The sequence below is a fragment of the Gadus chalcogrammus genome, chromosome 7 (genome assembly GCF_026213295.1).
Source record: "Gadus chalcogrammus isolate NIFS_2021 chromosome 7, NIFS_Gcha_1.0, whole genome shotgun sequence".
NCBI classification, from domain to species: domain Eukaryota; kingdom Metazoa; phylum Chordata; class Actinopteri; order Gadiformes; family Gadidae; genus Gadus; species Gadus chalcogrammus.
In genome coordinates, this window is record NC_079418.1 from 16,376,529 (window position 1) to 16,400,551 (window position 24,023).

The following is a 24,023-nucleotide window of genomic DNA, read 5'->3' on the forward strand; positions in this document are numbered from 1 at the left end:
ATTAAAATGACAACTTGTATCCTTAAGTCAAATGAATTCACCACACACACAAACGCACAAACACACACAGACACACACATTATTAAAAGATGTCAACGGGTTGAAAGTGTAGACAACTTTATTCAGGTGTAAACACAAGACGAGTGTGCAATTCCCAAGTGGTTGCAGAAGCGGCGTCTTGAAAGAAGGCACTAAGTAACAGAGTTGTTGTTGACCCGACCTGCTTTCAGAGCTACCACACACACAACCCACCGGAGGGATAACAGACCTGTGAATAGACTGAAGCAGACCTATGGAGAGGATTCGACCTGACAGGATCCGCCCTGGGGACCTCGGCTCGTAGCCCAGGACGTTCTCACTCACAACCTCTAAATCTTTCAGAAATCCCTACTTGCGGGATCACAGCCCTCTCAAGTGGGGAGACAGAAACATGATGGCTTTTATATTCATACCAACTCCGCCAGCATTAGCTAGCTAACCCTTAGCTAACCCTTAGCTAACCCTTAGCTCTTCAACCCTGGTGAATGTGAGCTAGCCAACTACCCAACGCTCACCGGGTTAGCTAGCTAAGGGTTAACTAACCCTTACCCTTGGCATTCCCAGTTGGCTAACCGGGATAGCGTCGCTAGCTAGCTAGAGGAAGGGGAAGAGCCTCTTCTTGAGGATGTAGAGCACGGTGGCCAGGAAGAGCGCCAGCGCCAGGAAGATGAGGAGCTTGTCCGTGAGCTCGCGCCGGTTGTACTTGAGGATCAGCTTGCGGCCCAGGTGGATGGTCCCGGTCATGCTCCGGAACTCCTCGTTGGTCTCCTGCACCGTCTTGGAGGAGGTGACTGTAGGACCAGGGAGGGGTTCAGGAAGAAGGGGAGCAGGGGCAAAAGAGTGGAGACAAAAGAGTGATGAAAAGGGATGTCAAAATATTTTTTTTAAAAGGGGTGATGGTATACCACCAGGTGTGAGTGGGATTAGCCATTACAAGTCGGTGGAAAAATCGGCCTTTTCTTGTGTTTTAGTGACATTCCAAGTGGGCGTGTCCACCGAGATGTACGCTGGATCGATCAGTCTACCAGCCTCCCCAGTGGACTGTAGCAAATGTGGCTCATCCATCCACCATACATCTAGGTGGACACGCCCACTCACACCTGTTGGTATAATATCAAATACCGAAGGGTAAAAGCAAGAGTAAGGAAAAATGTGTGACGATTCCGTAAAACATTTGCGCGGTTACACTGCAGCGTCAGTGCGGGGCTTCCTTCGTGCTGCACGAGGCTGAAAATGAAGCAGGAGGGCTTTACCCAGAGAGCCCACGGTGTCTTCACTGTGGTGGACCTGCTCCGCCATCATCCTGCTGATGGACATCAGGCTCTCCGTGATGTCGCTGCTGGTGTGCACCAGACTCTCCTTGGTCGCCTTCCTGGTGTATGCGCACACACACACACACACACACACACACACACACACACACACACACACACACACACACACACACACACACACACACACACACACACACACACACACACACACACACACACACACACACACACACACCAACACACTCTTTATCCACTGTAGCAAAGCACTTTATTTGCCTCCAGGACAGTCTGTAAGCATCAGGTCAGTGAACGTTGTCTTGTTACTCTCCTTAGAGGAGATACTCCCTTTGGGTTATCGGTAAGGCTTTATATAATCTACCCTTAGAGGAGATACTCCCTTTGGGTTATCGGTAAGGCTTTATATAATCTACCCTTAGAGGATCTCCCTTTGGGTTATCTGTAAGGCTTTATATAATCTACCCTTAGAGGAGATACTCCCTTTGGGTTATCGGTAAGGCTTTATATAATCTACCCTTAGAGGATCTCCCTTTGGGTTATCTGTAAGGCTTTATATAATCTACCCTTAGAGGAGATACTCCCTTCGGGTTATCGGTAAGGCTTTATATAATCTACCCTTAGAGGAGATACTCCCTTTGGGTTATCGGTAAGGCTTTATATAATCTACCCTTAGAGGAGATACTCCCTTCGGGTTATCAGTAAGGCTTTATATAATCTACCCTTTGTGCAGAATGATTTGAAAGGATGGGGATGGAAAGAATAAAGGCCAGCCACATCCTGACCAGCCGAGTTCCTCCTCTATCTTAACCAGTTTAGTCTAAACTGCGGCGGCAGCAGCAGCAGTTGCTTTTGGCCCTTCACACCGCCGCGCTGAACCCTCCGGCAGCGAGGCGCTTATCAGGGCGGTTGCCGCGCGGCGGTGTGCAAGCGGGCAGAGCGTGGGCGCGCAGGGGGAAGTTTATGTACGGTGAATGTAGGAGATAACTTCCCCTGCTAAAAGTATTTCATTGCAGTTATACCCAACCGGTATTTGCGAAAAATGAACACTGAAGTAAAAGTTCTGTCACAAAACGATTGATACCTATCCGTGCACATTTTTAAGTGGGTATACGGAAATCCTGGAGCGTTCCTAGTGGGTATACGGCGTATACCTGCGTATCACGTAGACTACACCACTGAGTCTTCTCCCCTGTGTCTGTTGGTGCCGCTGGCCCCCTGGTCTATAGGAGTGTTTGAGTCCTCTTACCTCTGTCTGGTGGTGCCGCTGGCCCCCTGGTCTATAGGAGTGTTGGAGTCCTCTTACCTCTGTCTGGTGGTGCCGCTGGCCCCCTGGTCTATAGGAGTGTTTGAGTCCTCTTACCTCTGTCTGGTGGTGCCGCTGGCTCCCTGGTCTATACGAGTGTTTGAGTCCTCTTACCGCTGTCTGGTGGTGCCGCTGGCCCCCTGGTCTATAGGAGTGTTTGAGTCCTCTTACCTCTGTCTGGTGGTGCCGCTGGCTCCCTGGTCTATAGGAGTGTTTGAGTCCTCTTACCTCTGTCTGGTGGTGCCGCTGGCCCCCTGGTCTATAGGAGTGTTTGAGTCCTCTTACCTCTGTCTGGTGGTGCCGCTGGCTCCCTGGTCTATACGAGTGTTTGAGTCCTCTTACCGCTGTCTGGTGGTGCCGCTGGCTCCCTGGTCTATACGAGTGTTTGAGTCCTCTTACCGCTGTCTGGTGGTGCCGCTGGCTCCCTGGTCCAGCAGCTCCTCCTTCTCCAGGCTGTCTATGGCCAGCTTGCAGGCCAGGTTGGCCTTGCGCCACGCCGTCTGGTTACTGGACAACAAATAGTTGTTGCTATGCAACACTCGGTATGGAAGCTTGTTTTGACCTACTCAGGCTCTCCAAACACACTTACAGTCCCTAAGGGCTTCAGAGGCCACCTCCTAGGACACCCCCTAACGCAGTGAGGATCCCCCCTCCCAGAAACATAATGGTAGCATAACAAGTTTAAGTTAAGTTCAATGGATAGAAAAGGACAAATGAGGCCATGGTGTAGCGGTGATAGCTAGTGGGTGAGCAGGAAGCTGTCTGGCCTCCAGAGGAAAACAAACAGGCCAGCTGTCTCTGGGGTGTCACTATACGTTTAAAGCAAACGCACCCCATACATTTTATTTGATCAAAAACGTACCAATGGATACAATTCTACATGGCTGAGAAATGGTTATTTGTTATGTGAAGGTCCTTTCACAGCACCTGTCCTTTTATATGAGTCAGTACTCAACATTTAAATTGCTGGGTGTAATGCATGAGTAAACACTAGAAATAGGTCGCATAAAATAAGATGAGCAACATATGACCGCGTCTCCATGGGAGTCTTTGCCTACCTTAGCAACTGCTTGCGCTGGCTCTCAGTTTCCAGCTGAATTGCCAGTCTATCCGTTTCCTTATCCTGTTCCCTGGACATTTGCTCCAAATCCTGCTCACAGAAAAACAATGCACGTTCCCTATTGGCTGAAATAATACAGCAGCTCATTCATCGATCAAACCCGAGGCCGTGGCTAGCATAGCAGCTCTGACGCGAAAAAAAAGATGACGCGATTCAGGCGTCCTGACTGGGGGTGAGGGACAGGGGACTACTCCCCGTCGACAGGCTCGGAGCGGCCATGGGATAATGACTGAGGTTGGCCGTCACAAAGGGGCTCAAAACGATTTATTGAAATAAAACCAAATATTATGTACTCATTTTGGTTCTTTACATCCTTAAATGGATTGTTTATGTATTGCGTATCAAGGTTTGATTTACTTTCAATGATGACAGACACCAAGATTCTTGAATTCTTTCATAACGGCGACGTAAACTATTTAATTTAGGGAATTTAGCAGCGTTCATCTTGTATTTCTTCACCCCACGCTGAGGGCCACTTCCTGCCAGTCTATTCAACACAACATCTAGAGTGACCAGCAGCTCCTTCATGAGGTAACATAGCAGTGAAACCTTCTTCAGATCGCACCTGTATCCTGTGCCGAAGCTGGTTGAACTTCTCTTTAACTCTTGCGTTGAACTCAAGGAGAGAAGCCTGAGGTCCAGGACACTCTCTGATGTCCTACAGGTAACACAAACACATAGTTATATTGTCAATCAATCCAGCATGACAAAATAAGAATTGCCCCAAAGTTTTATTGATAGCAACTCGGAATATCGAGAGTTATTGCTCATTGCTGGCGAAGGGTTTAGGAATCCCCTCTCGCTGCATGTCAAGGCAACAGGAAGAAATTCACCATATCAGTCATTCTACAGTCGTGGAGATGTCGTCGATTTGGCACATGTTGCGACAAGAGACTAACGAAAGTAGATCATAAAAGTCAAAGATGGACTGTTTATAGACATTAAATACAATCAGATATGTCTTACTTTCATGAATAGTGAACTCATGGCGTAACGACAAAGAGGTCGTAATGCCAAATATCAAAGCTATTCATGAAGGAGCTTGTACCCTCTCTCTCTCTCTCTCTCTCTCTCTCTCTCTCTCTCTCTCTCTCTCTATGTCTAATATATGTTATATGACCTGGTATGTCTACATATGTCTAATATGCTGTATTATTTATATATCTAGATATTTCTAATAAAAATGCTATATTACATATATCTCTAATATATATGCTTTATTACCTTTATGTCAAGATATTTAAGGTAGAACAATAATAAATTGGAAATGCTGTTTTAGAAGGCAAACAAACCCACGCTATATGGTAGGAAAACCCTCACCTGAATGATGGCCTTTATCTCAAGATCATATTTGATTATTTCTTGCCCACAAATACGGACGTGTACGTCTGAGGAAGACGCCATTTCTGTTGTTCTACGGCAGCCCAGTGGAGACAATCCGCACCAAACGCGTTTATTGTCTGACGCACTAACAAGGAAACCAGCGCATGGACCTGAATCAGCGGGACAAGTAGGCCATACTTTTTGGAACAAGTTGTCCTCCTTCTTTGTTAATTTCCTTTCAATGTACTCTCTGTATAAAAATACGTATTTATAGGCTCAAAATTATGCTTAGACTTTAGGCTACTTTGATTTCAGCGAAGTTTAATGATATTGGATTTATATAGGCCTATAGCGCTTTTCTAGACGCTCAAAGAATCTGACCGTGAAGGGGGGGGACATCAGTAACCACCATAATTAATGTTCAGTCCTTTGACTTAAACTATGACTTACTGATTTGAACTAGAAATGTTGAACTTGCATAAAAAATGTACAATGGTAGCTAATGGATAAAATAAATATAATGATCCATAAAACATGGGATTCCATTTACTTAAATCCCAAATTTCATGTGGTATAGACCTGGAAGTAGAACGGTACTCAGTTGCTTTACATTCCCACATCTTAATTCTCAGATATAAGAAGACTCAAGAACAGCAATGATTGTGGTTTGTAATATATTTATTACTTTGATATTAAAAACAATGAACATTTTGGGACTAGGGTGTTACAAGCAGTGGTACCAACTCCTGGCTGGTACGACATAGAAAAGACATAAATCAATCCAAGATTAATGAAAAGAAAAAAAATGGAGAGTGAAAGAAATAAAAGAGGCACATTAACACGACATGTCCTGGGCCCTTAATGTCAGCCAGACACCAGAGCTGGAGGCTCTGGTCACAGCCAATACAATGACCTAACCACACCCTCTCCAAACTCCCCATGCGCTTCCTAACACGCAGTGCCTTACAAAGGAAGAACAAACAGAACCAAAACTAAGTTTATAGTTAGAACAAAAGTACAAACCCAGCACAACATTTATCACACAACATAAATATAGCAACTGTCAATATAGTTATCTGAACAGGCATATATTGTGAACTACAAATATAGACGTTGTCGCTAAAGAGAGGATTGCGTTAGTTTACGTTTCAGCAGGAGGTCCTGCAGGTTTTATTTCCTTGTGAAAGTATAATAATAATAATGATACTATTGTCACCAAGAGATCTATTACAGAGCACTTAGCAATGAAGTACAGTCGTCCTACACAGACAGAGGAAAGACCTAGGGCTGTGGACGGGTCCATGCCTCTGGTCCCCTCCACAAGGCTACCACACAGAAGCTTCAACAGCACGGCTCACATGGTCACCTCCTGTTTCAATACATTTCCTTTCTTCTTCATGTTCAATGTTTTTCCAAAAGAAACAAAACCTTACCAGAGGGATAGTTATTTGTTTGCCTGTTTCCAGTCTCCTGTTCCATGCATTTTGGAAAAGTCTGCAAGTAAATGTAAATACTTGCAGAGTGTGGTGAATGAGTTGGACGTGTGTGGATATAGAAGAGGCCTTTTGCTCCGGGAAGGTCATTTATGGATGCATATTGCATCTGTCTGCAGAAGAGGATATTAAAAACTCCATGATGCCTTGCGTGGTGGGAGTGGGGGGTAAGGGGTCTCTGCCCACCAGCCTTAAGTGAACACTGGCTGACTGCTGGAGCTCCCTAAGCAGGCCCACTGCAAGTCCATGTCCCCATGGAGGCAGCCTTAACCCAATACAAAACCACTTTTCTGGCCACGGCACTAACTTGTTGCAATGTTCCCCGATGTGCTCAGGCAGGCTGAAGCGAAAAACAGCGCCACTATGTGGCTCCAGAGGCCAATAGACTAAATGCCAAAGTTTCACAAGGTTTGCCAATTTTGCAATTTTGTTTTCTCTGGTCACTGTCTGACATGAAGCCACTGGTTCACACGTTACAAACTGTTTGTTTGTATAACAGCCATCAACTCTGGCCTTCTGAGAGATCTCACCTAGCAATACACAAAACACGACATTAATAAGGTATACACAATACGTCTTGGAAATATAAAAAAAGAAGTGCAACATCAACATAAATATAAACAATATTAATATTTTGGGACAGCGTCCTTATGGGGATACAACGATCCAGACTCCTGACTGCATCTCTGACCACAAATATAAATCACTGTTTTTCAGCCTGCCAACAGAATTCAATTGAATAAGAAGATGTGCGTTTGTTAAAGAAAATCTTCAACAGGAACATTTGACGCACACCAGTCCCCATCCTGGTGTGTCTCTTGTCCAGGAAGGCCTGTCTACAATCATGAGCCAAGCAGCACTAAAGACACGGGTCGTGTGAGCAGCCAGCAGGGGGCTGGAGGGGAGACGCCCGAGTCCTCTAATAATATAGCCATAGCTACTGCAGCTGTATTAGCATGTTAGCACCCAACCGTTACATTAGCACCACAGTTAGCCTCGCTTCAGCCCACGGCTCCGTACCAACAGCGAACTCTGAAGGAGGATCTGGCACTTTTACAACAGCTTCCTAACTTAAGGTCATTTAAAACCTTTTTTTTTTTTTTTTTAAAGGTAATTTCGTTTTTCCTTTCATATTCTTTCTTTAGAATGTACACAATTGGCCGCAGCACTGCACATTGTATTGGAAGCCATAGAAAGAGGCGAGAAAAGCCTTGGTCAGTAAAGTCACTTCCATCAGTATAGGCGCTCCTCTCTCCATGAAACGCACCAGCAACAGGCTGCATCCAATACATACTCAGTGGGGCCTAGTGGGCAGAGAAGGTTTATTAGAACCAGGATTCCAGATTCAATATTGACTTGAGACAGTTTTATTTTACCATTATGTGCTTAATTAATACTGAAAACCTCAAAGATTGTTATTATAATTACAACAAAAAGTACACATCGCTAAACCAATAATAGTCTAATCAGAAGAATGTGTATAATTTCTTCGTTTTAGAGTAGCCCTACACTTAACTCAAACCATAGGGCCATGGTATGCAATAGTTTATATGTGGCTCAAGGCCAGTCATATCAATTGAGTCCAATCAGTAAAGCAGAAACAATCAGAAATGTGTATCTGAGCAGGGGATGTCCCAGAGGAGGGATTTGGTGTTCGGTTGGTCGAGTCTCTGAAGGTGGCGCCCTTCCAGACGACCGTTCAGATTAACTTTGTGTTCTCATTTGTTTGAGTAAGGCACCTGGTTCAGCAGGTATCATATTCTAAATTAAATTACCTTGATTATTTTTTCTTTTTGAGATTATGTAAATAATAAAACAATTAATACAAATAATGGAAGGTGTGTCTGTTGACCTGCTATGATCTGGAAATTAAACGTGATATATGTATATGGTAGCTGCATTATGCAGAGAAACCCTATTCAAACTACTTGGTAACCTTGTCCTCAGTATCAGATGCATGTACAGACTTCTTGGAAAGAGAAGAAGAGAGAAAACTTGCAGTTTCTGTGTTGGGCATGAAAGCTGTGTTACTAGTGTCCACATATGGTCTGGAAAGCAACACATTTCCTGTAACATGGGCCTTAACACAGACAATGCATGCACAGTTATCTTTCCAAAGGCATTCTCCTTATAGAAACAACAATGTATTTAACACATAAGGAACAAGGTGCACAGAACTGTCCTCTACACTGAGGACCTCTACAGGCAACAAGGGCAGACTACACCAGCAAGAACAAGACAAATCGAAAAAATAAATAATCTAAACTATTTTAAATACACACTCCGAGATTTGATATAACCAGCAGAGTTATTATTTTTTTGTAAGTAATTTGTAATAAATAGGATTGTTTTTATTCATATCCATAATGCCAACACCTCCTATCCTGCTTATAATTCTGGTTATTAATCAATAATGCTTTGAATTAAGTCCTTGCTTCAAGGTGTTGTGGATTGTTGATATACTGACTTATAAGTGAGATAATTTGATTAGGGACACTGAAATCCAATCTCAATCTCGAGTCGCAAAACAAAACCACACAGAAAAATAACTGTTAATAATAAACACAAACACAATTCCATCTTGGATAAAGCAAGAAGCTGTCGTTTGATTGGTCCAACTGGGTTGTCCCGTTGCCTAGAAACATTTACTGCCAATCATTACGGCTGTTTAGTATGAATGGATTGCAATTTCAAATAGAATAGAATGTATTCACACGTAATCAGCGTCATCAAGGCAAACACAAGTTGAATTGAACCTCAAATCAGAGTCCAAACCTTCAAAAGGAACAGATTGTATGTTGTCTAGAAAAAAGCTCATTCCACAGCAGTGAAAATCAGTTGACTCCACTTGAGTCAGTTGGCCCTCTTTCTGTTTGTGTAAAGAGCATTGCACCTTATTGATCTACATTGAGAATCCTGAACACACACACACGTATGCAATATTTCTTGTACAGAGGAAACAATGGCGACTTTAACTTGAATACACAAATATATTTTCTTTTGATTTCATGTCATATTACACCATTTGGAGCAGAAGAACAATGTACCCCTGATCTGCTGAAGAAGAGCTATATGGATGTAATCACTTGAGCTTTTATTGGACAAGAGTAGCACAAACTTTACACAATGAATTAGCTTAATTAAAGACTCTTTAGGTATCATAGTTTGAGAAAAAAATAAGGAACACAGGGAACAATTTTACTGGCGCAGAATATCACTCCTACCCTCGACTGTTCAAATGCCACAGAGTCTTGTGGTTTGTGGTAAAGTTGCACAGCTTGCACCATCACGTCAAATGTAGAAACCTGTGAGCACCCCCTCTAGAACCAGCCCGGAGACCCTGAACAAACCCCCTCTCAGGTCCCCCCTCCCCCCCCCCTATCGGCTGGCTCAAACTATCACACAACAACAACGACAACAACAACAACAACAATAACAAGGGCCTATGGCGGCCTCTCACCAGACGGAGGTACAAAATAAAACTTTAGCTGAGAATATGCCTCAAATGTTTAAAGTGCCTGTTAAGTAAAAAGAAAGCCCCCCGAGGAGGTGAAGTATTTGAATCCATTAGTCCCAATGTATTCCTCCTGCTCCTGCTACCTGGGTTGTGTTTGTTGAAGCCAATGAGGCCCTCACTGATCGGTTGGAGTTGACAGTTTGCAGCGGGACGACACCAGCCTGGGGCAGGGCCCCTGTGTCGCTGACAACGCCGCTATTGTATTTTGTTCTGCGTGTGTGAAAAGGATATTTAAGAAGGCAATAAGTGTCCGGATTGAGTCTCCATTTGTAATTGGCTTTCCATACAGTACAGTGATATAGGAACTTTAATTTTCTCCCCCAGGGCCGCCGGGAAGAAGCTCTTTTCATGGGTTATCCCCACCGGCCCTGGGCTACTCTCCGCCTCGTTAAGTCACAAGTAGAAATCAGTTTATAAATGATAACAATATAGCTCTCTGGAGAAATGTCTACACTGTACATCACCCTGAATAGGAAGCCAAAGCAGTGTCTTTTCCATAGGAAACCTCTACTGAAGGCAAATGAGTCATGATACCACGGGAGGCTGACCTCTCAAACATTGTAAGGGCCCTGGAAGTCACACCGAACTCTACAGCTCACAACGCCAACGTGCCTTCCAGGCTGTCCTCAACCAGGCACCACACGACCGCAGAAGAAGAGGGAGAAAGGGTCAAGACAGAGGATCCTAAAGCCACACAACAATGTGCTATCATACAATACCTCATGTAATCACATGGCTTCAAACAGACCCATCGACTAGTCAGGCCACAGATCCACCTGGACAGGAAATAGCCCACACCAGGGCAGGAAGTAGACCTTACCCCGGGCTGGACCGTTTCTTATTCTAGCAAGTAATAATCAAGTACAGCGCAGCATTCATCCCAGGCCTCGTAGCAGCAAATGGAAGGAAAAAAAAATGCTTTTCTGTTTTTTTCTTTTTTGGAACAAAGTGCTTTTTGTCTTTAAACATATAAGATATCATATTCTTTACATATATCTATATCGAACATTGAGAAGATACATCTTAACTTATAGGCTATTTACAAAAATGAATGACAACTATGGAATAATCTATCGGGGGGGGGGGGGAGAAGAGAGAAAGCGAGAGCGAGACAAAGAGAGAGAGAGCTACAACTGGACTCCTGGCAAATAGAATGATGAACAAGTTATGGTTGTAGTTTAAGAAAAAGCACCATTACTCCCTTCTTGGACAGAATCAAACTGCAGGAGTAAAACCAGATCACGTGGAACACAGCTGTTCTCCAACCATCAGCACAGGGACGCTTCAAGGTCACCGAAAGCATCAAAGGACGTAACATAAGAGCTCCCCCCCCCCCCCGACCACAACGGGCGCCTGGGTCCAGCCAAGGCCCCCCCCCCCCCCCCCCCCCCCCCAAACAGGAGTAAGACGGCCCGGGTGGCCCCTGAGGGAGGAGCCTTGGTGGTAGGAGGTGCCAGTATTCAGGGCTCCTCATCCTAGGGTCAGGATGAAGGGTCAATCAGCTGGGGCTGGTTTCAGTTCGAGCTGAGGTTGGACCAACTTCAGACCAGCAGGACGTCACCTTCTCCCATGACCTGAACTGAAAGGGCGCTCCACTCCCCCTCAGTGGGAGGTGCTAGTGAACACCAGCGTCCCCCTGTGGGGCTGAATCAGGCTTTATGGCACAATGCTCCAGAGGTCTGTCTGTGTCTGGCTGTTAGTCTGTCTGTCTGTGTCTGTCCGTCCGTCCTGGGCCGGTTGTCAAAGACCAGCATGGGCACCGTTGAGATTTTGTCTTCAGTCTGACCTCAGGCAGTACATGTCCAGGAAGGTCCTGAGAACCCTCCTCCAAACCTCCACGTCTCTATTCTAGTGAAACCAGAGGGGGTCAAAGGTTAGAACTCCCCCCCCCCGCCCCATGAGAGCCCCCCCGCTGAGGCGTATCCTATGAAACACTTCCGAACCAACAGCAAAGAGCCAATGGGCAGCTAAAATACAAAAATATAGCAAGGACCTTTTTTTGCTTGTTTTTTTGTACTCTTTCTATTCAGTTTATCGTCTCCAATGCAAAGATAGTTTAGAAATGTGTCATGCTTCATAATGAATCAATTGTCATGGAAAAGAAAGTGGCAAATCACCAAAGATATAGGGCGTGACTATATACAGTGTTTCAAAAACACATTTCAACACAATTCAGTTAATATTCTGCTCATAAACAAAATCTCCATACAGAAATATAGTTAACACAAATACATAACATTTTGGTTATTGTCAGTGAAACTTTGACAAAACAAAGCAAAAACAAGACGGAAATCCAATATAGCTTATCCACTAGCGCTTGTCCTACTCAAACCCACCACAAACAAGCTAGTAGCAGGAGGACTCAGGAATGAAGCGTTACTTAGCAACAGGTCTACTTGTGAAGCCCACTAGGATGGTAGGAAGTTCATTAGTAAATAAGAAAACAATAAAAGAAAGTTAAAGAGTAGATTTATGCTCCTTTTCTGTACAGAATTGGACCCAAGCTAATTTCACAGTTCTACGAAGTTCCCTGCCCCCCCCACACGTGTTACATTCAATACGGCGTCAGGTAAGCTGTGCAAATCCTTACTTTTACTGGCTAGTCGCCATTTCGTTGCATGTGTCTTTGGTACAAAAACAATCAAAATATATAGTGTGCAAATCTTTTTTTTCTTTTGTAACTAAAATATCGTCTAATCTCTCCCGTTCCCAAAGACAAGAGTACCAAAAACCAAAGTCACCTTTTGCAGAGCCCTCCTATATACACAGACTCTGTGGCATCACACGTTGGTAGGTTCCTTTTCCATGTACATTCAGAACATATTTTTACAGCTGAACTACACAACCCCAACACTGTGTCCTCGGGTGACCTATGTTGCTCGTAGACCCGCCCACTCAACATCAAGTGGTTCTGATTGGCTGATCCTTCGGGAGCTTGGACCAATCATGTCTCTCGTTTTCTTTTTTTCATACTTTTTTTTTTATCCTCCCTACCTCTCCTTCTCATGCAAACGCACACGCACACATACGCATACACACACACACACACACACACACACACCCAACACACAAGGCACAATGAATAGAACTGGGATCAAACACCAGTATGAACCAGACACTGAGTCTAGTCACTTCTTACAACAAAAGGGGAAGTGGAGGGTTCCAGAAGAGATAACCGTTCACCTCTAGCGCCCCCTGGCTGTCTGCTCCTCAATGGCGATTCAAACCAGAGCTCTCAGCCATCAGAGCGGGCTCCTTTGCACCGTCGCTCCCATTTCTTTCTATTGAGAGGACGGCTCTTAAATGGTATGTGTCGGATTCTTGATGGGCTCTCTAAACGTAGAATAGCAGGGCTCCGTTGGTAACTTCATAATCATACATCGAAGCAGGTCATCTACATTACACATGCTCTAGCTTTGCTGCACTGGTTGTACAGACCGGGGCCCGTCGGGTGTTGACGCGGTTAAACACACGGCCGTCTCCAAGGTGAAACGTGGTTATGGTGACCTCAGCGGCCACCTTCCTAGACCCAGCCATGACCCAAAGAGCTGAGCCCTCACAGACCCAGACACAGCGTTACGCTAAACACCGGCCACCACAGATCAGCAATGTCCTTGGCTCCACACATCATCCCCGCAGGCTCGTCGATCGGTGGTGAGATGAGGACATGGTCCCTGGGACCCAGCTGCGGACAGCGAGGACAGAGGGTAGGCGTGCACGGCACATCCACACACACAAGGGAAGGGACGCGCTTGTGTGTGGTGTGTGTGTGTGTGTGCGTGTGTATGTGTGTTTGTGTGTTCTAGTGGGGAGGGGCATGCAGGAGGACATAGTTACAGTGACATAGTACGGTGGTAACTGGCCACTCCTATCCGTGGACCGGACCCCCGACGTCTAGCACTTGGAGGTGGGAACCCGCAGGCCCACCAGGCCCCCCGTGGGGTCCCCCTGTCCCGTGTTCTCCAAGATCTGGTTCACAAAGTCTGAGGTCTGCCCGGCCACGGGGGAGGACACTGCAAGGACCAGGAGAAGCGCATTATAGGCTTTACCCCAAAGAGACCACAGAAACAGAAACACACCGTCATCCACTGGGGCCTTCTCTGCTATCTGTAAAACTAACTCATCACGCTATTCATCTCATTTATTCATTTAGTGCTAATACATTTAAATTACTTTAAATTCCTCTGTTTTATATTTGAATCAATTAAAAAGATCTCTAGGTAAGATCCCAAAGCATTAGGGATAGAGAGAGCAGGAGAGAGAGCAAGATTTTTAATCCAAACAACCCAAAGAACATCCCCTTCCTCTCTGCTTCCTCCCTCCCTCCCTCGCTCTCTGCTCCCCCCTCCTCCCTCCCTCCCTCCCTCTCTGCTTCCTCCCTCCCACTCTTCTTTCATCCCTCCCTCTCTGCTTCCTCCCTCCCTCCCTCTCTGCTTCCCCCTCCCTGCTTCCTCCCTCCCTCCCTCCCTCTCTGCTTCCCCCTCCCTGCTTCCTCCCTCCCTCCCTCCCTCTCTGCTTCCCCCTCCCTCTCTGCTTCCCCCTCCCTCTCTGCTTCCTCCCTCCCTCTCTGCTTCCTCCCTCCCTCTCTGCTTCCCCCTCCCTCTCTGCTTCCTCCCTCCCTCTCTGCTTCCTCCCTGGTCCTTTTGAATTGTGTCCCTCAAATGACGGCTGAGAGCTAGCAACCTGCACTACACACCACCACCACCACCACGTCGTCCCCGGGGACTCACCAAGTGTCTCCTGGACCAGCCGGTCCAGGGTGTCGGCCATGTTGGTGGCCCGGGGGGAGCAGTCCTTCACGCGCGTCACAATCTCCTCCTTGATGGCGTTGATCACGAACAGCAGCCGGTCTACGGGTCACATGTCCAAACACGTAACATTACAAACTGCAGGCCAGGGGAACAGAACAAATGAGCCTCTTCGACCATGAGGAGCCCTTCTCCAGGCCGGTGAGGACCAGCAGCCCGGTGTCCCCTGTCAGATCAGAACCTCTGTGTCTCTCGGACCACGGGCATAAGGTGAAGGTGCTGTATGGTACTGGGGGTTGACTTCCTACCCGTTTACTGCCAATCTGAATCCATCAAGCTCACTGCAATCTAGAAGTTATCAATATCGTAGTCTGCCCATCCTTTATCCCACGTTTCATTATTTAACTAAATGAGTGAATATCTATCCATATACACAGGTTACCACCTTTCTGGTAAGGTCAGTCACTCATTTAGGGATGATCTCTGTATATACTGAGCATGCAGTCAATTGCTGTAATACGGTGTTGGCGCTGCCATGGTAACGTACCGTACTCAGTGCTCAGCCCCCACAGCTTGACCTTATTAGCTTCATACTGGGCCTTCTTCTTCAGCCGGCACGCTCTGGATACACACAAGAACACAAAAACACACACACACATGAGATATAAGATACACAGAGGAACGCACACATGCAGGAGATACACATAGGAGATGCAGACATGAACACACACACATGATAAACACACAGGAACACACACAGGCGATACACAGGAGATACAGACATGAACACACAAAGGAACGCGCGCACACACACACACACACACACACACACACACACACACACACACACACACACACACACAGACATGCATGATATACACACATGAGATATATACATTAACACACGCAGGAACACACACACAGGAACACACAGGAACACACAGAGCACACAGGGCACTCGTTAGAGTGGAGCTGTGTTTCAGGAAAATGCGATAGAAGGAGATAACAATACATTCAGTATAGTGCACCCTCCCATCCATACAAACACATACAAATATACAAGTATGTGCATCAAATCTGACATTTTTACATAAAGGGGTGAATCAATTAAGTTCCTTCGAAATTCTGAAAAAACTGAAAAAAAGGGCTAATGTTATGTTACTATTGCAAATGGGGGATTAGGTACAATTTCTTGGTGATTTTTTTCTCTATTTTCTAACAAAATTAAAAACCCATAACCTGAACAGATCAAAAAACATAGCGTACAACGGTGACGCCAGCCTTGGACCAAAGCCCTACCTGGCTACCAGCTAGGGCTTGGCGTGTGGAGCCACGTACCTGGAGGCCAGCTTGTTCTTCTCCTTGCGGGAGCGGGGCCGGGCGGTGAGCGGCAGCTCGCTCACCGGGGTCAGGTCGCTGATCACCTTGTTCAGCTTGCGGAGCTCGGTGCCGATGGTCAGAAGCTTGCGGGGGTTGGGTGTCAGGTCTTCCACGTCGGTACGCCGAGACTTCTTCAGCTTGTACTTTCCTAGGAGGGCGGGAAAAAGCTTGACCTTAGCTTCCATCTCACCTCAGTAATGAGCCGCTGCGCTGCTCACGGCTTCCCAATGGATCTATGTCCCTGTGTATTCGATCGGAAAGATAACGTTTGGGCTGTACGATAAAACGGAAAAACTCATTGAAAATGGACGCCGAATAAAATGGCCCATTGAAAGCCTGCTTTATTCATGTAACAACTGCTACAGATGAACCAGGGGTCGGAGGCCGCCAGAGCAGAGCGTGGTGCCGGCGGTGAGGAGGACTCACCGTGCAGGGGCCCGTTCTTCTGGTACAGGTTGCTGGGCAGTGTGTGGCGGTCCCACTCGGACGGCTTCAGCATGCGCTCCTGCTTGGAGGGGGTGAGCTGCTCGCTGTACTCCCAGAAGTAGCGGCGTTTCCCTCGCTTGCGGCTGGACACGCCTGCCGTCAGGCCTTTGATGTCCTCCACCAGCTCCATGTCATAGCCTAGGGGAACAGAGGGGCGGGGGGGACTCGTTTAAAACTAGCCTGTCACAATCGACAGCACCACATGTCGCAGGGGGGGAACAATTGGTGTTTGGTTCAGATTTGTTTGGTGCAGAACGTCTACCTGGAGTCAAAGAGATTCATGTCAGCTACCTGGTTCAGAGAAGGCGTCGCTCATGTCGTCATCCTTGTCGGCTTCGTAGTCGTCGTCCTCTTCCTCCTCGTCCTCCTCCTCTTCGTCATTCTCGGAAAGCTCATGCTCGCTGCCGAACCCCTCATCGTGGTCTTCATCGTCCAGCTCTAGCCCCTCTCCCTCCTCTTCTTCTTCTTCTTCCTCCGCCGCCTCCCCGTCTTCCTCTTCCTCCTGCTCTTCCCCCTCCTCCTCCTCCTCCTCCTCTTCCTCTTCCTCTTCCTCCTCCTCCTCCTCCTCCTCCAGGGTGGGGGGGGCCCTGCCAGCCAGTCTGGCCTGGGTCAGGAACAGGGAGTAGTTGTGTTCCTCCTCCTTGCTCTTCTCGCTGCTCTCCTCGTCCATGGGGACGTCGGTGCCAACAAGGCCGACTCCCACGGCCCCCGGCCCCTGGGCGTGGCCCCCCTGGGCGTGGCTCTCCGGGGCCTCTGTCTGGGGGGCCGCGGCCGCAGACCTCCCCACCGCGGCGGCGGTCGGCTCCCTCCTCCCCGGCCCCTCCCTGCCTCCGCGGAGAGGAGCGCACGCCGCCGCCACGCCCGCCGCCGGGCTGCTGCCTGACGTGGAGGCCATCTCCTCTGGAGGCTGGGAGAGGGGCAGGGGGACGTCCGACCCCTTGACCTCTGGGTACCGGTGGAGGACGTCCGTCTGTGGTTGGTGGCCGGCGCTCACGCGGACTTTAGCCTTCCGTACGAAGAGTGCACCGTGAGACGGCGGGGCCACCATCATGGCCTGATGGCTGGCCTTGGTCTTGAGCTGGGTGTGGACGTGGTCCTGGGTGAGCGTCAGGGGCCTCTGGGTCTTGGCCATGCTCTCCGTGCTGGAGGCCACCGGCCAGGTGGCCTTCTGGGAACCCTCAGGGAAATCGGGCAGCGGGCCCCCGAAAGCGCGAGACAGCGACAACGGAGGAGCCGGCGAGGGCCGCGTGGCGGGGGGCCCCGGGCCCGAGCTGAAGCCCGGGGGCCTCTTGTGACCAGAGGGCGGGGGCAACAGACACTGGGGCGGGGGGCCAGGCGGCAGCAGCTCGCCGGAGGGGTAGAGCACCTCGCCCACCGGCTGGGAGTCCTCACTGTTGAGCTGGGCGAGGGTGGGCGTGCGGCCGATCACCTCCTCGTCCTGGTAGGGGCTGGAGAAGTCGTCCAGCCCCAGGAAGTCCACCTCTTTGGTGCCCCAGATGTCACAGCTAGCCAGCCGTGTGTATCTACCGGACAGAGACAGCATGAGGTTCCCCGCAGCAAAAAAACTGATCCAGATTGGCCTAAAAAACCTTTAGGGCAATTTGGAACTGTTCATTTTTGCAATAAAACAAAGAGATTTGTGTGTGTGTGTGTGTGTGTGCGTGTACCTGGTCAGGTCTTCCCAGTACGAGTCCCATTGCTCGAAGGCCGATCCGCTGCAGACCGCCTCGCACTCCCCTCCCATGCCACTCATGTGCTCTGTGCAGCCTTCGGCCAGCCCGGCCCCTCTGTCCCCGCGGGGGCTCTGGCGCGGGTCCATGTCGCGGTCCTGAGGAGAGAAGACGGCGTTTAGCTTACGGCGGCGCCACGTTGGAGCCAACCTCAGTTTGTCAGTGTGTTTACGCCCACAACACAAAGAAAGGATTTCAACATTCCTTTGTATCCGGATACGGATGTAGACTCCATGAATCCAAAAAACCGTGGATTAAACAAAGCAATGAATAAACTACTGAAGATGAGAGCTTTTTCACGGGAATTCTTGCCTTAAAATGATATCCCCAAAATCAAACATGAATAGTGCCCCAAATTAGTAAATGGCTATTGTAAAACCTGAAGTTCTGTGTTAATATTGTTAGGTACTATCTAAACAGGGATGAAACCACAGAAGAACATGAGCCAATCAGACTTACAGTATGCGTTAGGGCTGGGCGATTAATCAAATTTTGATCGCGATTTCGATTTTAGCGTCAAACGATCAAAAAAATTACATAATCAAGTTTATTTTTTTTTACTTTTTTTTTTTAATGATTCATAGAAAGGGCAGAACAGCTGGATACATATCTGTAAATCATTTAAGATTGGAGATTTTCTTTTTGACAATTTTTTGTATTTTTTAAAGGCGAAATTACAAAGTTCTGTAACAAGTTTTTTTTGGGAGAGACATGCTGAATAAATACAACATGTGTACAAACAAAAAAATAATCGTGATTTCAATATTGACCAGAATAATTGTGATTATGATTTTTCCCATAATCGAGCAGCCCTAGTATGCGTGAACTCAGGTCACTGCCTGGGCATATGTTGAAATCATCTGGTGTTATTTCAGTTAGATGATTTTAGTGAATATAGAACCCTGCAGGCGAGAGCAGGAACAACACATTAGATCATAGGGAACCTTGCCCTGTGAGACACACTCCCAGCCACACACCCACATGGTGTAGGTGGTTCGTCTCCTACAGGAGAGCCCTATATGGCGCCAAGAGACACAACACGCAACAGGCTCCATACCAGGGGGAGAGGAAAGGGGTGATGATATTGATTGCAAAATGCAAAATGTGCAAAATGTGTTGGCATTTGGTAATGATTTGAAATGCATAATGCATGATGCCTGGTGTATTATAGAATATTTAAGTTACAACCAGCAAACCACTCTCCTCTCAACATCTGCTCCTTGAACCATTTCAATCCCAACCATCTAGTGTGCCTCTGTTTGTGGAGAGGGCGAGCTGAGAATCTAAACAGCCTGGAACAGCACCTCTAATGGTCAGCCCCATGTAACTGCAGGTATGGTTGTTTGTGGTGGAAGCTGACATGTGTTGCAATACAAAGATCTGATCAGAAAACACAAAATAAAATAAATGATGTGATTCGAGATGTGGCTTTTTGGTTAAGATGTCCCGTGAAGATCGGGCATGGAAATCGTGGTCAGATGATACTCTTAAGTATACGAGTTTTCACTTGACAGAGGCTAGCCTAGCGCTTGGTTTGGTCCTCCAAGGTCTCCCACTACGTGTCTACGTGCGTGTGTACTCACCAGTTCATACATGAAGTCGGGGTCAGAGCTGCTGCTGAGCAGGTCAGTACTGGTCAGGGCTTGGTCAGCAAATGAATAGTTCTCGAATGCGTCCCCAAAGGGTGGCTCCATCCCACTGATGCTAGGCTGCAAACACAATGGAAATAAACTGGCTGAGAAATGCAACAGAGATGCTTCACAAAGAGACTAAAGACTACCTGCACTCCTAAGACACGTTAGTAATATCTAGAAGGATTTAGAATATATTTGTTAATAACACATTAACTCATAACTTTAAAATCAATTAATGTTCCATGTATTGAATATACCTTGTTAACAGGCATTCATCACTTTTGACGGACTTAGTAGCTACTTCCCATCGCAATTATTCCCCAGAGCAAACGGAAAATCTGAACTTTGTGAAAAATACCTAAAAGCTTCAGTTTTTTCAGTCTTTACCAAATGAGGCAACGGCATAGACATTAATTATCATGTTTTATCATAGACGATATGAATATCATGAAATTAACCAAAACTCCCATTCTACAACTCAGGGGTCAAGAGCATCCCCCCCCCCCCCCTCGTCCCCCTCGTCCCCCCCACCCAGAAAGTACCTGAGGCATCGCCAGACTCAGCCGGATATGTTCCCGGGGGGGAGGGGGCAACCTCTGGGCCTCGTCTCCAGTCCCAACGGTGTGAGGATGGACGTGGGCAACAGGGGGCCTGGGTGCTGGGGGTGGGGTGGGGTGGGGGGGGGGGGGGTGGGGTAGCCACAGAGATCTGCAGTCTCTGCAGCCTGCGGGGCTGGGAACGGGATGTGGCTGCTGGGGGTCCGCTGGGCTGTTCTGCTGGACGGGGGTCTCGCTGTGCTTCGGTCTGGGGTGGACAACATGGAAACAAGGATGTGAACCAGATAATATGAAGCCTGGGAACATGGTTGTAGATTCAAAAACGGCATACTGCGTTTTTCAATGCAGTTTTACAATCATTCATGGTTGCTGCCAAGGGACCACGTGTATCTGGGCAAAACAATGGATGCTGCTCCATTCTTTGGAAGACAACATAAAGATGGTCTCCATTGTTTACTGTTTAATGTGGACCTTCAAAACAACTCAACCTCTGCATGCTCAAACACTTCTTTTCAAACAACACTGTGACGTTTATAACACCTCTTGATATAACGTCTGTCTTAGAGTTTGAGGTCTACTCTCCTGCAACGAGCAAAATGCAAGAGTTGCTTGTGTACATACATAACAAACAATACCGCCGCGCTTTCAACAAGTGACTCATTTTGTTTCTCTAGATAAATTGCCTTGTGTCTGCTCTGTACAGTAGACTGACATTTCAGCATAACAGGAAGTCCAAGTCAGCTCCTTCTCATCTCTCCTCAGTCCTTCTCTTTCATCAGCCCAATGACGACAGCCCCCGCCATCTCCTGCCCTCTTCCGTCCTCTGTTTCAACAGCCCTCGTCAGAACGTACAGAGCTCTAAGGCTGGCCACTCACCTCCTCAGAACGTACAGAGCTCTAAGGCTGGCCACTCACCTCCTCAGAACGTACAGAGCTCTAAGGCTGGCCACTCACCTCCTCAGAACGTACAGAGCTCTAAGGCTGGCCACTCACCTCCTCAGAACGTACAGAGCTCTAAGGCTGGCCTCTCACCTCCTTAGAGTGTACAGACCTCTAAGGCTGGCCTCTCACCTCCTCAGTCTATAGAGCTCTAAGGCTGGCCTCTTACCTCCTCAGAGCGTACAGAGCTCTAAGGCTGGCCTCTCACCTCCTCAGAGCTCTAAGGCTGGCCTCTCACCTCCTCAGTGTATAGAGCACTAAGGCTGGCCTCTCACCTCCTCAGTGTATAGAGCTCTAAGGCTGGCCTCTCACCTCCTCAGTCTATAGAGCTCTAAGGCTGGCCTCTTACCTCCTCAGAGCGTACAGAGCTCTAAGGCTGGCCTCTCACCTCCTTAGAGTGTACAGACCTCTAAGGCTGGCCTCTCACCTCCTCAGTCTATAGAGCTCTAAGGCTGGCCTCTTACCTCCTCAGAGCGTACAGAGCTCTAAGGCTGGCCTCTCACCTCCTCAGAGCTCTAAGGCTGGCCTCTCACCTCCTCAGTGTATAGAGCTCTAAGGCTGGCTTCTCACCTCCTCAGAGTGTACAGAGCTCTAAGGCTGGCCTCTCACCTCCTCAGAGCTCTAAGGCCGGCCTCTCACCTCCTCAGAACGTACAGAGCTCTAAGGCCGGCCTCTTCCCTGCCTCTTCCCTCCTCAGAGCGTACAGAGCTCTAAGCCTGGCCTCTCACCTCCTCAATGTGTACAGAGCTCGAAGGCTGGCCTCTCACCTCCTCAGAGCTCTAAGGCTGGCCTCTCACCTTCTCAGAGCTCTAAGGCTGGCCTCTCACCTCCTCAGAGCGTACAGAGCACTAAGGCCGGCCTCTTCCCTGCCTCTTCCCTCCTTATATTGTATAGAGCTCCAAGGCTGGCCTCTCACCTCCTCAGAGCTCCAAGGCTGGCCTCTCACCTCCTCAGAGCTCTAAGGCTGGCCTCTCACCTCCTCAGAGCTCTAAGGCTGGCCTCTCACCTCCTCAGAGTGTACAGAGCTCTAAGGCTGGCCTCTCACCTCCTCAGAGCGTACAGAGCACTAAGGCCGGCCTCTTCCCTGCCTCTTCCCTCCTTATATTGTACAGAGCTTCAACACTGGCCTCTCACCTCCTCAGAGCTCCAAGGCTGGCCTCTCACCTCCTCAGAGCTCTAAAGCCGGCCTCTTCACTGTGCCACAATGCATCAGTACAGGGAAAGTGGCCCAGCTTTCTGATGAAATTATAGAATAGAAACAATAAATGAAACATCATCATCACACAATATTTGTATTGTTAAATGTGTCCAAATAATCTGGCTCATGTATTCGTGTCTCTATTCCTAGCCTTGATAAACAAAGACTGGTTAACGGGGCTCCTCTAAAGTAGAAAGAACGACTTCCATTTAGACAATGCTACAGCCCAACATGCCCTTTCCATACAGAATATGACAGCACCATTTCCTCTCTGAACACATCCAGTGTGTTTCATTTCTTAATGGTTGATAATACTAGTACAAACCACATGCTCACTTGTATTGGATAAGATACGATATACATGGATGTGTATACTAAGCTAAAAAGGCTACAATGAGACTAGCTGAATGGGAAGCTGGTTCATAAGGACAGCCGTGGGGCAGTGCCTGAGAAGTTGGCTGTGCTGGTACAATGGCCCATTGATGCCCATGGGCATGTAGACTTAAAGTTATTAAACGTAACCCCCGGGCCTGGGCACTACCAGATGACCAAGTGTTCTGCTGTAAGCCTCTGCAAACACAGATACAGTCAGACACACTAGACTAACATGAACAAAACCTTGAGGACAGAAGAATTGCCTCATTTCCTGCATCACGCTACATTTGATAGTTAGGGGAAGTTTTCTTCACCGAGAATCTCTGTTATGGCGCGCGCACACACACACACACACACACACACACACACACACACACACACACACACACACACACACACACACACACACACACACACACACACACACACACACACACACACACACACACACACACACACACACAAAACTGAAAGCGTCAACACTCAATAGTCATTGAGAATAAATACATAGTCTCAACACATAAATAAATTCTTGTACTTAATACTGAATACACGCAACTTATTGACCATCAACTGCAAATAGAATTATTGGCAAATGCTACCCAAATAAAAGTTAAAACGTTGTATATATCCAACCGTAAGACTTTCTATATATATCCTCCCCCATGTTAAATTTATTGTATACACATTGCTACAAAAGTGACAGCAAGAGAAAGGATCAGTACCAATCAAATATGCTATTGCTTAAGATAAAAATGACAATTGCATACCTCTAATCCTCTGTTGGTGGGTGTTGCAGGAAAATCGATATTTGGTTAAGATGAAATATCAACTAGTTTAACGACCCCTAGTTATGAGGTAATAATGTATTTGTTGTCATTGTTCAGCC

General features: G+C 47.5%; 2 protein-coding genes across 2 annotated transcripts; both read right to left on the reverse strand.

The window, feature by feature from the left end:
- Nucleotides 1–64: 64 nt before the first annotated feature.
- bnip1b (BCL2 interacting protein 1b) lies at nt 65–5,248 on the reverse strand. Its single transcript, XM_056593783.1, has 6 exons — nt 5,075–5,248; nt 4,320–4,412; nt 3,693–3,784; nt 3,034–3,141; nt 1,293–1,411; nt 65–830 (listed from the first exon to the last, which is right to left on the reverse strand). The coding sequence occupies exons 1-6, from the start codon at nt 5,156–5,158 to the stop codon at nt 634–636; spliced, it is 693 nt and encodes a 230-aa protein (XP_056449758.1). The 5' UTR covers nt 5,159–5,248; the 3' UTR covers nt 65–633.
- A 6,234-nt stretch (nt 5,249–11,482) lies between these two features.
- On the reverse strand, nt 11,483–20,726 carry crebrf (creb3 regulatory factor). Its single transcript, XM_056595153.1, has 9 exons — nt 20,608–20,726; nt 20,015–20,140; nt 18,369–18,529; nt 16,993–18,224; nt 16,642–16,839; nt 16,174–16,363; nt 15,383–15,456; nt 14,818–14,937; nt 11,483–14,100 (listed from the first exon to the last, which is right to left on the reverse strand). The coding sequence occupies exons 1-9, from the start codon at nt 20,614–20,616 to the stop codon at nt 13,982–13,984; spliced, it is 2,229 nt and encodes a 742-aa protein (XP_056451128.1). The 5' UTR covers nt 20,617–20,726; the 3' UTR covers nt 11,483–13,981.
- Between the last annotated feature and the right edge of the window lie 3,297 nt (nt 20,727–24,023).